This window comes from Moschus berezovskii, chromosome 8 (assembly GCF_049115385.1).
Source record: "Moschus berezovskii isolate FMDL1 chromosome 8, NW_MosBer_1.0, whole genome shotgun sequence".
Taxonomy (NCBI): Eukaryota; Metazoa; Chordata; class Mammalia; order Artiodactyla; family Moschidae; genus Moschus; species Moschus berezovskii.
In genome coordinates, this window is record NC_142467.1 from 67,159,320 (window position 1) to 67,175,740 (window position 16,421).

At 48.5% G+C, this 16,421-nt stretch overlaps 1 protein-coding gene across 1 annotated transcript in view; it reads left to right on the forward strand.

Moving 5' to 3' along the window:
• Positions 1-16,421, forward strand: part of FSTL4 (follistatin like 4) — a 431,430-nt gene that overhangs the window by 185,526 nt on the left and 229,483 nt on the right. The window contains exon 2 of the mRNA XM_088839301.1: positions 14,030-14,278. Within this exon, the coding sequence (XP_088695427.1) occupies positions 14,030-14,278 (249 nt within the window). The remainder of the gene's footprint in view (positions 1-14,029; positions 14,279-16,421) is intronic.

Below are 16,421 nucleotides of genomic sequence, written 5' to 3' on the forward strand. Positions count from 1 at the left end.
ATTCCAGGTGGATAGCTAGGCGAAATATAGTGACTGTCATTTATCAAATGACTATCATGTTCCCTATGCGGTAGCCACTCTTGTCATACATCAGATTTTCAGATACGTGGGGATTTATTTCTGGACCCGCTTCTATTTTATTGTCACATCTACAGTCAGTGATCTGTCTGTTCCTCAATCGTTATCTTATTGGTTTGATCATAGCTGCTTTCTGGTTTGATGTTCTGATATCAGGAAAAGCACATCCCACCTCATTATTCTTTTTCTTATTTTTCTTGGTTATCTGGGGCCATTTATTCTTCCAAATGAACTTCTTGAGATTATTTTATCCACTTCCCAAAAGATTGCATTAAATTTGTAAATTTATGGTAATGTCTTCCCACCCAAGAATATGAAATGTCTTTGCATTTGTTCAAATCTTATTTTATGACCTTCAATAAGATTTTAGAGTCTTTTTCATATCAGTCCTATGGCTTTCTTGTTAAATTTATTCATAAATATTGTATGGACTTATCATTATTATGAGTGGACTATTTTCCCTTTTCCATTTCTAATTATTTTCCTAATGAAGAGAAGAATGGTTAATTTTGGTATATTTATCATCTGTCCAACCATCCTCATCATAATTCTCTTAAATTTTTCATATTTTTTCACTGGAACCTCTTGGTTTTCTAAGTATACAGATACACAATTAGTGAAAAGAGATAATTGTTAGTTGCCGCTTCCAAATTTTTACTAATGCTTCATCTTCTTGTTTTACTACACTTCCTTTTTGAACAAAAATGGTGATGACGAGTACCTGTCTGGCTCCTGACATTTACTTGAAGCAGTGGTTAACCATTTAAAAGGACATATTTAGAAGCTGTCCTCTGTGCCTTTTTTCCTTAAAGTTTTTATTTAGAATGACTACTGTGTTTCAGATTTTTTTTTTCTTCTATTTTTTGCTCTGGGCCTTGAAATTTGTACTGTACTTGATCTTGGAAGATTTGAGTCCCAGTGCTGACCATTCTGAATCTTCTCAAATTCCTCTGATTTTCTTTTTGGTTCAAAAATCATGACTCTCTTGAAAACCATCTTTGTGCCATGCTCACTCCTCCTGAAGTTTTGATATCTTGTTGACTGTTGAAGTCATTCTCCTTCTCCAGCAGCTCGAATTCTGGTTGTTCTTTCTCCCCCTGGAGGCCAGACCCCCTAATGTGGATGGTTATTGTCCACTGCCTGCTCCCTGGAGCTCAGGTTCAGATGCTGAAATACTTCACTGGGCCCCTATGGAGACATCTGAAGGCAGTCTCCTGCTCTCCATTCAGCATGGGCACTCCTGGTCTCAGAGGCAGAGCACACCCAGCTGTTCAGGCAGAATGCATAGCCAGCCTCCCTGAGCCCTCAGGCCCACCTGCCAGAGGCCTCAGCAGCTGCTCGGTTCAGGCAAACCAGAGTAGAAATGGAATTATCTATTGGATACTATTACTGAGCTTTGTTTCGATATTATCCAGCATGTATTTTTATGACTGAGAGAAAAAGGCAGGTCTTTAAGAGGAGAAACTGATACCCTTCTGGTGGTGGTGGTGGTTGTTTAGTTGCCGAGTCGTATCCGACTCTTGGCAGCACCATAGAATGTAGCCAGCCAGGCTCCTCTGGCCCATGGGATTCTCCAGTCTAGAATACTGGAGCGGGTTGCCATTCCCTCCTCCAGGGAATATTCCTGACCTAGAGATCGAACCTGCATCTCCTGCATTGGCAGGCAGATTCTTTACCATTGTACCACCTGAGAAGCCCGCCCTTCTGACTAGAAAGTATTAAATTTTTCTGTGCTAATATCAGATACTTTCATTGCACTCCATTTCTTGCTTTAAAGGAATAATCAAGAAGTATGTATTATTCAGTTTTGTAAGATACACCAATGACAGGTGATCTACCAAGATAATGTGTCGACCTGGGGGCAGCATTTGTACAGCAGGTAAATGGCCCTGGAAGGATTTAGCATCCCCTCTGTGCTCATAGGTCTAAAGTGTTAGGGAGCATCCCGGTGGCTCATGCTGAGTGTCTCCACAATAATCCTCGAAATAATTGGAGGCAGCCCAAGGTGTCACGGCCTTGAATCATTAGCTGGTGGAGAAGCAAGAGCAAACCCACATAATGAGGTATCAGCAAGAGAGGGGACCCACCAAGAACAGCAACATCTGCCCCCCTCAACCGGAAGACGCAGGGAGCCCCGAGGACCCAGAGAAAGTGACAAGGGAGCCGAGTAGCAGGCGGAAAAATGAGGGCCCTGGTGCCAGGGAGTAAGACGGATGCGAACTGGAGGGGCTTTAGGCAACGAGAGGAAACCTGGGAGTAAGAATGCATTTGGAGGAAGTGCTCTAAAACAAAACCATTTTGTTAAGGAAACTCTCCCAAGGGCAAAAATCCAATTGTGCTTCACATTTTTATGCAGCTTTTCTTCCCAAGACTGTCTTCAAAATAACCCTTCAAAGGCCAGTTGAGAAAATCTGGTAGGGCAAATAGCGGCAAAAAGGAAAAAGGAGGGATTATCATAGTTTTACGACAGCCCAAAGATGTGCATGTTAGAACAAGCTCTTATAGACATCCTAAATCCAGTCTCAAGGAATTTTTAGATACCTGCTCATGTTACCGATATGGAAACTGGGCTCACATGTGAAAGAGGCTTGCTGTGGTGGAATCTAGACAGAACCCAATCCAGTCCATTCTCCCACCAAATGCTGTCCACAGTTTCTACTCTATTACTTATGTTGTCATGTCTGTTTCTTTAGAACCATTGATTTCTGGTTACTCAGACCTCCAGCCAGCTGTCTTAGGTCTCTGAAGTGTGTTGATAAGATTTGGTCTTTCTTCTGACGTTTTCCTCAGCCCTCTCTGTGCCAGGTTCTGTGCCAGACTCTCATCGCAGAAGTAGAACCTGGTCTTTGCTCTGAAACCAGAGAGACCACTGCGTGCCCACCCTGGAGCTCTGATTGATGGTGGAGATTGGCTACAGAGGCCCTGCTCCAGGGCCTGCTCTACTGCCTGGAGAGCCACATGAATGGGGGTCCCCACTTTCACAGCAAGAAGTGCTGAGCGCCAGCAGCCAGCCAGATAAAGATCCAGGCTAGCAGTCTGGGAGCCTCTTTTAAGTGAAGTGTGCCTGTGGGAGGCCTCAGGGAGAAAGTTCTAGAAATCATGAGTCAGGTAGCTTTACTGTCATCAATACACTATAGAGAGAGAGATGGCATAACAGTGCAAAAGGTTCCCAGAGGGGAGAGAAACACCAGAACGAACTGAGGAGAGCAGCCTGCTACAGCCACAGGACCGGGGCCCATGTCCAGGCTGCTTTCGAAACTGTGTTCGGGTCAGAGGCCCTGAGGTGCAGAGTGGAGGCTGCAGAGTTTGGGCTGCAGGCCAGTGCTGCTCACTGTGCCCTGAGAATGTGTGATTTCAGATGCCCCCGGAAGCTGGGCAGACTTAACTTGGGTCAAGCAAGTTTCCAGTGTAGGGGAAACTTCAAGGGAAGCATTTCCTCAAGATATTATGAAGCGTGCTATTGTGAGTCTGCCTTTTATTTTATTTTATTTTTTTTCTTTCTTTTTTTTTCTGTATTTTTTTTCCAATTTTATTTATTTATTTTTTTCAAGTTGAACAGACTAAATTTCTTTAAACAAACTTACTTATACTCCAGAGTCCTTTAAAAACTTAATAGCATTTATACATTGAAGGTATTTGATTTTCTTGTAACTAGCACTTCAAATGCAACAAGCATTTGAAGCAACAAGCATTTGACCCAACAAGTAAAACTTTCTACAGTTCATAACTTTTATAAATAAAATAAACTAAATGTACAGTGAATAAGTTCTCTGAAATATTTCAATATTTCTGCAGGTTTAGTAACATCATAAAATACATTTCAACTAAAATTCACAAATCTAAAAACCTGTTAGGCATTTTTAGGCGTTTTAAGATGGAAATGAAGACCAATGTTACATCGTAATATGCCAATTACAAATAGTACCTCAAATAGCAAATACTACCGTTTGTCCCAAACTTTAAAAACTATTCATGAACTCAACACTGAACTATTGATGGCTATGAGAATTGTTTCCTAGCCTTTTTGAAAATTTCAACCCATTTACGTTTAAGGTAATTATTGATAAGTACGATCCTGTAGCCATTTTCTTTATTGCTTTGGGTTCAAGTTTATACACTCTTTCTGTGTATCCTGTCTATAGAAGATCCTTTAGCATTTGTTGGAGAGCTGGTTTGGTGATGCTGAATTCCCTCAGCTTTTGCTTGTCTGTAAAGCTTTTGATTTCTCCTTCATATTTGAATGAGATCCTTGCTGGGTATAGTAATCTGGGCTGTAGGGTATTTTCTTTCATCACTTTAAGTATGTCTTGCCACTCCCTTCTGGCCTGAAGAGTTTCTGTTGAAAGATCAGCTGTTATCCTTATGGGAATCCCCTTATGTGTTATTTGCTGCTTTTCCCTTGCTGCTTTTAATATTTGTTCTTTGTGTTTGATCTTTGTTAATTTGATTAATATGTGTCTTGGAGTATTTCGCCTTGGGTTTATCCTGTTGGGGACTCTCTGGGTTTCTTGGACTTGGGTGATTATTTCTTTCCCCATTTTAGGGAAGTTTTCAACTATTATCTCCTCAAGTATTCTCTCATGGTCTTTCTTTTTGTCTTCTTCTTCTGGGACTCCTATGATTCGAATGTTGGAGCGTTTAACATTGTCCCAGAGGTCTCTAATATTGTCCTCATTTCTTTTAATTCGTTTTTCTTTTTTCCTCTCTGTTTCATTTATTTCTACAATTCTATCTTCTAGTTCGCTTATCCTGTCTTCTGCCTCTGTTATTCTACTGTTTGTTCCCTCCAGAGTGTTTCTGATCTCATCTATTGCATTATTCATTGTATATTGACTCTTTTTTATTTCTTCTAAGTCCTTATTAAATCTTTCTTCCATCTTCTCAATCCTTTTCTCCAGGTTATTTATCTGTAACTCCATTTTGCTTTCAAGATTTTGAATCATTTTCACCATCAAAATTTGAAATTCTTTATCAGGTAAATTCCCTATATCTTCTTCTTTTGTTTGTGTTGGTGGGCAATTATCTTGTTCCTTTACTTGCTGGGTATTTCTCTGCCTCTTCATCTTGCTTATATTGCTTTGCTTGGGGTGGCCTTTCCCTCTTCTTGCAGTTTGTGGAGTTCTCTTTATTACGTAGTTTCTTTGCTGTGTGTGGGGTTGGACGGGTGACTTGTCCGGGTTCCCTGGTTAGGGAAGCCTGTGTCGGTGTTCTGGTGGGTGGAGCTGGATTTCTTCTCTCTCCTTTAGAAGACAATGGGCTGCTTTTCTGGGAGCCTGATGTCCTCTGCCAGTATTTAGAAGTTGTTTTGTGGACTTTACTCCGCGTTCAAATGTTCTTTTGATGAATTTGTGGGGGAGAAAGTGGTCTTGCCATCTTATCCCTCCGCCATCTTGTTCCTTCCTCCCCAGAACACTGGATTCTTATATTCCACTTGGTCGTGGAGTATCTCTTCCCAGCTGCTCCAGCAAGGCGCAGCCGCTGTACCTTACCTTGGACGAGGGATATCTCCTCAAGGCCGTGCCTCCTGCTTTGAATGTAGATCAGCTCCTCTTGGCCCTCCGGTGCCCAAGCAGCCACCGCCTCCTGAACGTGGTACAGCTCCTCTCGGCCACCGCCCTAACCCTGGGCGCGGGGTACCTCATCTCAGCCACGATTCTGCACGTGGTCGGTTGCGCTGGAGCCGGGCGTCTCCCGCGTCTGCGCCGCCAGAGCCGGGCGTCCGAGTCTGCCTTTTAAAACCAGGCAATACTTGCAGTATAAATTTGTTCCCCTTTTCATTAAGGCAGACCTCCTGAAGACTATAACTAACCCGCACTTATATACACTTATGTCAGTAAAACCAAATGGCTTCTTATTTTTCAGTCCATTTATTCAACCTGTCAGTAATTCCAAATGTCTGAATTGAGCACCTACTATGTGCCAAGCCCTTTACATGAATCAGCTCATTTAATCCTCAAAAAAAAAAAAAAAGATCCTGTAAAGGGCAAAGCAACCTTATCCTCGTATTTAAATTAGAGGGAAGAGAGAGTGGGATACTTGACTGGGCTCACACAGCTAACAAGGCCAGGAGCCCAGGGCTGGGTCATTGTGAGCTTTAATCTTGAGTTACTTGAAACCCAGATGGGATTTGGGAATCACGTAAGTACTAGGATGAGTCCACTCACACACATCCAGCTCCAGCGTGCCCTCACATTCCCACACACCTCACTTGTCTTTCTCAAGTGAGAATCCAGCAGAGCTGAGCTCGGTGGTTTGCAGTCTCATTTCCTCCTTCTGGGATTTTTTGTGAGGCTGGGGGCTCCACAGGAAGGAGGCAAGGATGAATTTCCTGGCAGCTGACTCAGATGATATCTGCCACTGTTGTTGACATTGGGAAAATTACCCAGAACTTGGGAATAAGGCCAAGGGAGGGTGGCAAGTTCTCTTGTGTCATACAGGAACATCTTTTAACAGACTCACTCCAAAATGCTACACCATTCTGCACTAGGGAGTTGTATCTCTGTTCACCTCATTAATTTGTGTTCATCAAAGGCCCACACTACGTGGTTACACGTTAACTTGCAGCTTTGTTTCCAGTAAAAATGCAAACTATTTCTGGTGGAAAAAATAACTCCCAAAGGGTATGGTGTTCTTGCCCTATAGTTCATTCCCCAGTTGTGTGTCTTTCCTGGCAGTCTTATCCCACCTAATCTCTCCAATACCCGTACCTCCACCAACTCTCCTTTGAACCAGCTTCACCTTCCTGCTGCCGCTGCTGCTTATAAGTCACTTTGGACACTGTGTCCGACTCTGTGCAACCCCATAGACGGCAGCCCACCAGGCTTCCCCGTCCCTGGGATTCTCCAGGCAAGAACACTGGAATGGGTTGCCATTTCCTTCTCCAATGCATGAAAAGTGAAAGTGAAGTCGCTCAGTCGTGTCCAGCTCTTAGTGACCCCATGGACTGCAGCCCACCAGGCTCCTCCATCCATGGGATTTTCCAGGCAAGAGTACTGGAGTGGGTTGCCATTGCCTTCTCCGAGGGTCCCTCATAACCTAGTTGAATAAACCTTAAACACTGCTCATTTTGTATCCTCATCAGAGTCCTGTTTTCAGTCTTTAGAGGAGTGTCCTTTGGCACTTACATTCTTCGTCCCTGACCAGAAGTAGTTACCTCCAGAAACCCTGCCCAGGGAGGTAGGACAATGTGTAATATCCTAGTCTGGGCTTTGGTCTGCTGTAGAATTGGTTAGAATCAAACTCCTCAGGCAGAATTGAGAGCCTGCTGAGGGTTAAAAGTCCTTCTTCCCTCTCTGTGTGCCAGGCATTTCTGGCTTTGACTGATTGGTGTGTTTTGAAGCCAATTTGTCAGACCTTAATTGAGTATCTGTGAGCCACACACAGAACAAGTAACATTACCTTCCAGCAATGGGTAACCATATGTTTCTATTAAGCTTTGGAAGCTGGAACATTGGTCAAGTGTTTCCGAGCTGGTCAAACTTCTTCCTTCATGAAGCACACAGTGGTCTCGGCTTAGGACACGCTGTGTGGTCACTGAGAGGACATCACGTCTGCCCAGCAGTCACCTTAACAATTTCAGGGGAAGAGGCCAGAGGAGAGGGGCAGGGGGCCACTGAGGCTGCGAGACATCATAATGGAAGGAGGGGGTTGCGGGCCAGGTGTCCATGCATGACAGCCTGCGGGTTTGGAATTCCATGGTCTAAGATCCAAGCAGGACTTCCTCCTGTGACGCGGTAAGCCTACAGCCCTCAGAAAAGTTACTAAATTGGCCTCCAGGCTGTGTATTCTTGGGATGTGTGAGCAGCAGAGATCCTACTGGCCAGGAGTGCTGATGTCTATGTGTGTCCTGATGTTGGAGAAGCCCAGACTAGACATCTGAAACCTTCTGGCCTGGGTTCCTTGAGGGAACTCATATTCCTGGCTGAGCTTATTATTCCAAGTCTGAGAGATTTGGGGTGAGACTCATTCAAATCTAGGCTCTACCACCTACAATCTACTTGCTGTCTGACCATCAGCATGTCACTGCAGGACTCATATTTCCCAGTCTGTAAAGTGGGCAGATGTTCATGCCACAGATACATTCAGAGTAAGGTCAGTGCATCTACCTCACAGGGCTGTTAGGAGGACTAAGTGAGGATTAGATAAGCTCGTGTAAATATTAGAATGGAGCCTAGCCCTTGGCCTGGGCGGGGGTGGGGGCGGGTGTTGGAGGACAAGTCATTAGACCAGGTGTGGAGCAGGGGATGCTGAACCCAGGAGAGGGGGCTCCCCTCCAACACTGAGTTCCCACAAGCTGACTGAAGCTTTCAGGGAGCCAGTCACCCCACTTCCCTGGGGTTACAGATGGGGAAACAGCAAATTTGACTCTACAGACTGGTTCTGCCCTGTGAGGTCTGCCTGGAAGCAATCCAGGCCTGACCCTGGTGCCGTTCCCGCCTTGTTCTGTACCCCGGGCTCTGGCACCCCAAGCTTCTGTGCTGTCTGAGATCTGGGACTCTGCCCCCTGACTTTCAGATCTCAGGTCAAATCTCATCCCCTCTCTCCCCTGGCCTCCAGGTGGAAGCCGGCCCGCTGCAGTGCCCTGTTTAACTCCTTCCTTCCTTTTCTGCAGTCCACATTTGCCTTGTATATGTTCACCTGTTCACATTCTTGTGTGTCTTTCTGTGCTATCAGTGAACTGAAGACAGGGTCGCAGTCTGCCTATGTCCCCGGCACCTAGAATAGGGTCTGTGGCCCGTGGCAGGTGCTCCATAAATACTCATTGGATGAAGAGCTGGCTGCAAGCACTCCTGAAGTGCCCGGTTGTTACCCCCAACTCCATGGTGTATAGAAATTGCACTGGCTGTAGACCTGGGTCTCTGCCTGGCTCTCATACAAACCTGAATTCTGCAGCCACTTCCAAGGCACTTGAGTTTCTTCTGTAATGACGGATTCAAAGTTTACCAGACACCCTGTCTCCAGACTGTCTTGGGCATGTCTAGGGTTGAGTTGTCAGGGAAGACGTGGGCAAGTACTGTGACCATTACCCAGCTCCAGCTGATACAGCCCACACCACTGCTCCTCTACACACACTCTTCCAAATGCAAGCCCTCACTCTAGGTCTTTCAAAAATTTGCCCACAGCATAAGATAGAGGCTTCAGCTCCCTGCTGGATCCCTATCGATGCACAGAAAGTAACGCATATAATCTGTGTATAAGGGCCTATGTCTGCTGACAGGTGGGCCCTTCATCCCTGTCCAAATACATTCTATCTGCGGAAACCAGAGACCACTGCAGTGACAGGCAGGAGTTCGCGGCAGGCAGCAGTGAGGCCATCAGCAGGCCAGGTGGCCAGTTCTTGGGGCTGCCTCTCATCTGCAGTGTCCACATCCCACTCTCCATGGCCTGTCTTGGGCCTTGCAGAGTGTACAGCCACCATTGTTGCTGTTTTTCACTCACTCAGTCGTGTCCGACTCTCTGCGACCCCATGGACTGCAGCACGCCAGGCTTCCCTGTCCTTCCCTATCTCCCGGAGTTTGCTCAAACTCCTGTCCATTGAGTCGGTGATGCCATCCAACCATCTTGTCCTCTGTTATCTCCCTTCTCCTCTTGCCCTCAATCTTTCCCAGCATCAGGGTCTTTTGCAGTGAGTCAGCTCTTCTCATCAGATGGCCAAAGTATTGAAACTTTAGTTTCAGCATCAGTCCTTCCAAAGAATGTTCAGGGTTGATTTTTTTTCAGATTGACTGGTTTGATCTCTTTGCAGTCCAAGGGACTCTCAAGAGTCTTCTCCAGCATCACAGTTCGAAGGCATCAGTTCTTCGGTACTCAGCCTTTTTTTTTTTTTACCGTCCAGCTCTCACATCTGTACACGACTCATGATTCTGCAGCCACCATAGAACCACGCCATCACCTCACTAGGGCTTTGTGGTGGGGTGGGGCTTGGTAGTGGGGATTTCAGCTCCAGCCCTTCCCTGGGGGACTGAGGCTGCAGGAGGGGACTGAGGCAGTACTGCTTATAGAGAGACCTAGAATGACCTCCAAGGGCCGTGTGAGGGGAGGGGCTTCCTCAGTAGGTGAGCCGAGGCTGGGTTCTCAGATGGAACACTGCACTGGACAAAGGCACCCGAAGGCAACAAGCATCCCAGAGTGGAACACTAAGGGGTTTCCCCTCCTGTGCCAATCGGGCCATATCATGCTCGGAGAGGATGCCTGCTCATTGGTGTGCCTTGTGCAAGGAACCAGTTAGAGACTGAGTCAGACCATGGAAGCAGAAGAGCCAAATTGTCTGTGTTCTGCCCTGCGGTCAATGGTGACAAAACAAGAAAGGCTTCCTGCTCTGGGTGAATGGGGAAGGCTTGCTCCCTCTGATCCCTCCCCTCGGGTTGGGTGGCTTGTCTGACCACTGCTATCCTCCACTGCCTCCACCCGTGCCCTGAGGTGGTAGTTCTGGGTTTGCGGCAGTCACGTGGAGATCATTTGAATCACAGAGGGAGGCTTTAGCACTGACTGGTACAGATGGACTTGTTTCTTCTGCCACCATAACTTTCATGTAACAATTCCCATGTCTGACTGTGTTCAGTAAATTTAATTAGTGTTGAAAAGCACTTATTTGGTGAGATGATCGGTTTCTAACCTGGGTAAATGACTTTCTTTATGACTGTAAATTAAGCGCATTATATCTTTTCCGGGCATCATGCTCGTGCCCATAAACACTGTAGGCAGTTGCTGGCAGTGTCACTTGGTTACCTTTCCCATTACTGGTTTATCATTGTCCTGGTGGGAGTGGGGAATTCATTCTGTTTTAATAACAAGGAGGAAGTGGCGACAAGGGACTCGTTTCTGAAACCACACTTGGCGGGTGTCTCGGTGGCAGGGCTGGGGCCCCAGGCCACTCCGTGCACAGCGTTCTCAGCTCTTTGTGGTCCTGCCAGCCACAGACTGTGAAGGGCAGTGCAGGGCTTTCAAGCGACTTTTGTCCTCACTGCAAATCATTAGGAATCATATATGTGCCAACAGCCCCTTGCCATGTCAGAGAAAACCTGAGTGTTCTTAGCAACTTGGATGAGCACAGGTCGGCACAAGTGTTTTCTTAATACTGACCCCTCGAGCACAGCTTGGGAGAGGCCCCCAGAGCCACACTGGCAGGATGATCAAACCTGGGCAGTGCAGTGCTGCTCCTCAGAGGTACTGGCTGCAGCCTGGGCTGTGGGCATCTCAGAAGGTAAGGGTCAGGTAGAGGGGATTCTCCCTACGCCTGCCCATGCGAACTGGCCCTTCCTTTGATGTTTGCACTGGACTAGGTGGTCTCTGAAGGGCCTTCCTGCCCTGCCCCTCCTGGTTCCAGCCCCCCCGTACCCCAGCGAAGGCCCATCTCTGCAGACAGTTGCTTCCCCTTCTACTCTCATCCCTCCAGCTTCCCACTAGGAGACAGCAAGCGAGATACACCGCTGAGCAGATCACTGCATACGGCCCCCTCTGTCCTCGCATCCCAGCTTCTAGCCTGGGGGTTAAACAGAGTTAGGGAGGACAGCTTTGAAGCCTTTGTTTCATAAATCCTGAGTCAGTGATGGGGGCAGGGGCAAGAAGACAATAGCTCTGTACCCTGGGGGATCTCCTGAGGCCAGAGAGTCAGGCAGGCCCTCCTGGTCTCAGGGGATTCAGAGAGGGGCACTCTGACTGGCAGGGGCAGCAGAAATGGGCCCCAGGGGTGCGCTGAGGCTGAGGTACCCAGAGAGAGGGCATAGACTGTCTGGGTGGGCAGGCACTGTGAGACCAGAGGCTCAGAAGGCTGGGCTCAGTTTCTTAAATGGAGCCACTAGTACGTGTCCTTCACATCACACGGGAAAGTTGATGAAAATAGTGATACAAAGGCAGTGCTTTGGGTCCTGGCATTGTCTTGGAAAGAAACAAAGGCTGATATTTTTAGGGCCTGTGCCGGACACGACTGAGAGACTTCACTTTCACTTTTCACTTTCATGCATTGGAGAAGGAAATGGCAGCCCACTCCAGCATTCTTGCCTGGAGAATCCCAGGGATGGGAGAACCTGGTGGGCTGCCCTCTGTGGGGTCACACAGAGTCAGACACGACTGAAGCGACTTAGCAGCAGCAGCAGCAGCAGTTTCTTCTAGTAGCCACCAGCACTTTCCCGGGTAACCCAGGAGAATTTTGCTAATCAAACAGGCTCCGTGGCAAAGCAGCCATAAACATTGTGGGTGGGGGGCCTCCAGCCCAGAGCCTCCCACTGTTGAGCCAGCACCCCGGCTTCCTCTGCCGGTCAGCCTTGCCAGCAGGGAGAGCGGGGGCCCATGAATGCCACTGAGTCTTTGCAGTGACACGCCAACAATTAGCAAAGTGGATAAAAGAGATTCACACGCCCACTTAGGATCTGCACTTTTATACTGCTAAGAGATATTTTGACCTTCTAGTTTATTATGATTCAAGAAAAAGTCAATATTTCTTAGCTTGCCAAGGCTGGAAGAATTTAAATGAGTTATTGAATCAAGCAGTTAATCTACTGATAACTGATTTTTTTCCTTTCAAATCTATAATGATGAAAAGCAGACTTAACCAAAAACAAGTTTTGCTTTTTTTTTTTTCCTTAGGCATTTTAATCCCATAGAGTAGGAGTTGGGGCTGAAAGTTCAGTCTTGACTGCCAGGGCCATGCTGTCTTGCCAATATTTTGAAGAAAATTTAATTAAAACTTAAAAGCAAAGACTTCTGGGGCCGTAAAATCTGTATACATGTTTCAATTATTTGTGTTTTGATATCCCTTTATAATTCTCAATTTCCTGTTGCCATTAATGCCATGTGGCCATCATCCAGTTTTCTGGGCTCCTGAGGAATGTCCCATAGGTGATGGATGCTTATTTAAGCGTCCACATAAGTGGGCTTGGTCAGCAAGAAACCACTCTGCCCCACTGCTCTGGTGTGTGAGCTCGGGACACCACCGCCTGAGATCATCACGGGTGTGTGTTGGGTACAGGAGACACACGGCACCACGGCAGCAGCTGTTTCCATGATCTCAGCCCTCCCGCCCACGGACACGGGCTGCAGTATTATGCCAGAAGGACTGTTGCTACTGTTAGTCGCTCAGTCGTGTCTGACTCTTTGCCACCCCATGGACTGTAGCCCGCCAGGCTCTTCTGTCCATGGGATTCTCCAGGCAAGAATACTGGAGTGGGTAGCTGTTCCCTTCTCCAGGGGATCTTCCCAACCCAGGAAGCGAACCCAGGTCTTCCTCACTGCGGGCAGTTCTTTACCAGCTGAGCCACCAGGGGAGGGCTGAGCAGTGGAGTGCCAGTGCCACCACTGCTACTGTGTCTTGGAGAACCGTACTCTCTCCAGAGGAAATGGTCAGCCTCTGACCTCCCTGCCTTGGCTGCCCCCGTTCCTAAACACTTTAAGAACCACTTTCACCTTACTCCACTGTTACTCACTAGTCTCCACCATGGCTCCCCAGTGCCTAACACATCAGACTGAAGTTCCACTTGGCTGTCTGAGTCTAGCAAGAGTACTACCCCTTACTTCCCACCCCCACTCCTGCACAAAACCCCTCCTCATGCTGGGTCTCCTCCCTAGGGCAGGCAAATGCTTGCTGCATGGTGGTTATAGGAACCTTGGCTCACGCCCCCATCCCTTGGCCAGCCCTCCGCCTCTCAGTCAGCGGGGTCCATTGGTACTTGACCACCTCCACATGGCCCTCTATTACTCCTCCCTCCCAGGATGGGCAGGGGTTGTGTCTGAGATGTTTGGTGGGAGCCAGCCATAAAACCTGGGCTCTACATGACAGGGCATTGCTTGTAGCACTCCTGTCCACCACCCATTGGAGGGCAGGGCCTCCATGGGGCGCCTGAGCCCCGATGCCTTGGCTTCACAGACTCTGGCCAACACAACCTGAAAGAGCCATGCAGGTGGCCTGTGCCCCCGAGTGCTGGCGGCTGACCCTCTGTGTTTGTGTGCCTTGCAGGACTTTCCAGCCATGATGAGCTGCCGGCCTCCTGCGGGAAGAAGTTGTGCGACCGCGGGAGCAGGTGTACGCTCAGCAGGGAGACGGGGGAGCCCGAGTGCCGATGCCTGGAGGCCTGCCGGCCCAGCTACGTGCCTGTGTGTGGCTCAGACGGGAGGGTTTACGAAAACCACTGTGAGCTCCACCGCGCTGCGTGCCTGCTGGGGAAGAAGATCGTCATGGTCCGCAGCAAGGACTGCTTCCTTAAAGGTAGGAAGATGGCTCCGTGCCTCCATGCTTGTGGGTTTTGTCATAGATCCTCTAATGCCTTTCTGACAAATGACCTGGGTGCTGAGTCTACAGGTTAAATGTGTTTTTAAAAATAGAGAAAGAGGAAGATTGGAGCCTTAAAAGCAGTAGCGGTGTTTCCGTGCTGCAGGCGCATTTGTCTCCTCCTCCAGAGGCCCCTGCCATTGAAGAAAGGCCTGGGAGAGCAGAACTGGGGGGCCCAGGAAGTCTGGGCTGGTGCAGAGCCCATGTCCATAGAGTCCAGGCTGAAAGACACTGCCCAGGTCTCTCTTGCAGGGTGGGTCCTGCCAGGTGGTGACAGGGAGCACACTGACCTCTCTGGACTATGTCTCATAATCAGAAGGTCACTCTGTACATAGAAAGTAGTCAGATGGGCCCCTCCCCACTCCAGGACAGAGATTTCCAGCATGGCAGTCACTCCAACTCTGGTCTAGAGTGGTCGCCTGGCCTGTCTAGAGCACCTCAGAGCAAGATAAGGAAGGTCCTGCATGGACGTCAGACCATCTCCATGGAGGAGGGGGCCAAAGTTCATGCCCTGTCCGTGAGTGAGAAGAGCAGTGCGAACTCCTGGCAGAGGGTAAGAGCCTCAGGGGCAAGGCCTGTGGCTCTTCATACGTGAATATCATCTTACTAACATGTGGCTCAAGGCCTTGTTGACACCAAGATGGTGTCAACAGTTCACAGATGTTCCAGGAAGTGAGAGTTAGGCTGCAAATTTCTGTGTCTATGTGGCTGTGATGAATGGTGCGTGTCAGAGGCTGTAGAAGTGTTTGTGATGCTGAGCCCAAATGGCCACACGTGAATAATCTAGGCGATGTGAGACAGCAGAAGCAGCTTGTGTGGGTGGGAACAGGCCCTCTGGCCTGAGCTGTGGGATCTTGGAGGTGAGGGGCCCATGTGGGCCTGCGTGAGGTCTCAGACCTGCTGTGGGGCAGGGCCAGGAGAGGAGGAGAAAGCTGGGATGGAGCCCCGCTGCCACTGAGTGCCTGTGACACTGACAGAAAAGGACTTTTGTGTGGCCACAGCTGGGGCCTGGGCTCCAGGAAGAAAGGGCCAAGCTCAGGCCTCACTCTCCCAGGCGTCAAGTCCGTGTGGCAGGAGGAGTCACAATGCAGGAGCCCAAGTCTATGGGCCTCCTGTAACCCTAGAGAAGGTAGCTTTCCCTCCTCACCCACGGGCCCTGGTGGGGGTTCCTGGAGCAGGTGGATCTCTGGACTGTTGAGTTTATCCTGTGATGGGAGGAGTCTTGGACCCTTTCACGGGCATGCTTGTGACATGAATGCTGAGGCGCTTCAGAAATCACGAGGCCCTATGTGGAAATCAAACCAAAACCAGCCCAGGAAAAATGTCCGAGGCCTGGAAGCCCTGCCCAGTCCAGGCCTGCCTGTGCATCAGCAGCCGTGAGCACTAAAACACTTAGCCACTTGCTCCAGCTTTATCAGTCATGTTGCATTTTACAGACTGACGTTCCATTCTCCAGTTTCCAGTATTCCCCCAGACTGCATCTTTCTAAAGGTTTTTATTTCTACATCAGAGTGTGCACGGCCCCCCTCACCATCTGTTATTCAAACAGCATTTCTCATTTCACGCGAGGGAAAGTCAACCACCACAGCACCTGCTGCAAGGAGGGGTGACGGGAGAGTTGGGAAGGGGGTGAGCAGATCAGGTCTCGGTTCTGCTTCACACTGATTGAATTTATCCACTGAATCCTTCTGATTCAGTGGGGTTTTCACTGATGTTGTGAAATCCCACCCGCTCACCGTGGCAGTGCTGATCTCCTAACGATCCTTTTTCAATGGAGAGAGGTGCCTGCAAGGTCCCACAGGGACCTGGGTTTGCAGGCCAGCTGTGCGACCTTGAGTGCGTGACTCCGCCTCTCTGGGCCTTTTGCTTAGCTGTAAAAAGGGGCTGCTGGCAGTTTCCACCTGCTCTGTGGAGAAAGGTAAATAAGATGCAACCCAGAAAGCACTTAGCATGGGCCAGGTGCATTACACATGTCGGGTATTAACGACACCTGTTGTCACCATTTATCGAATTCATGGTGGCCTCAGGCCTGGAGCCGGGAGATGCACGAGCTGTGAGGGGGATGCAGAAGCAGGAACAA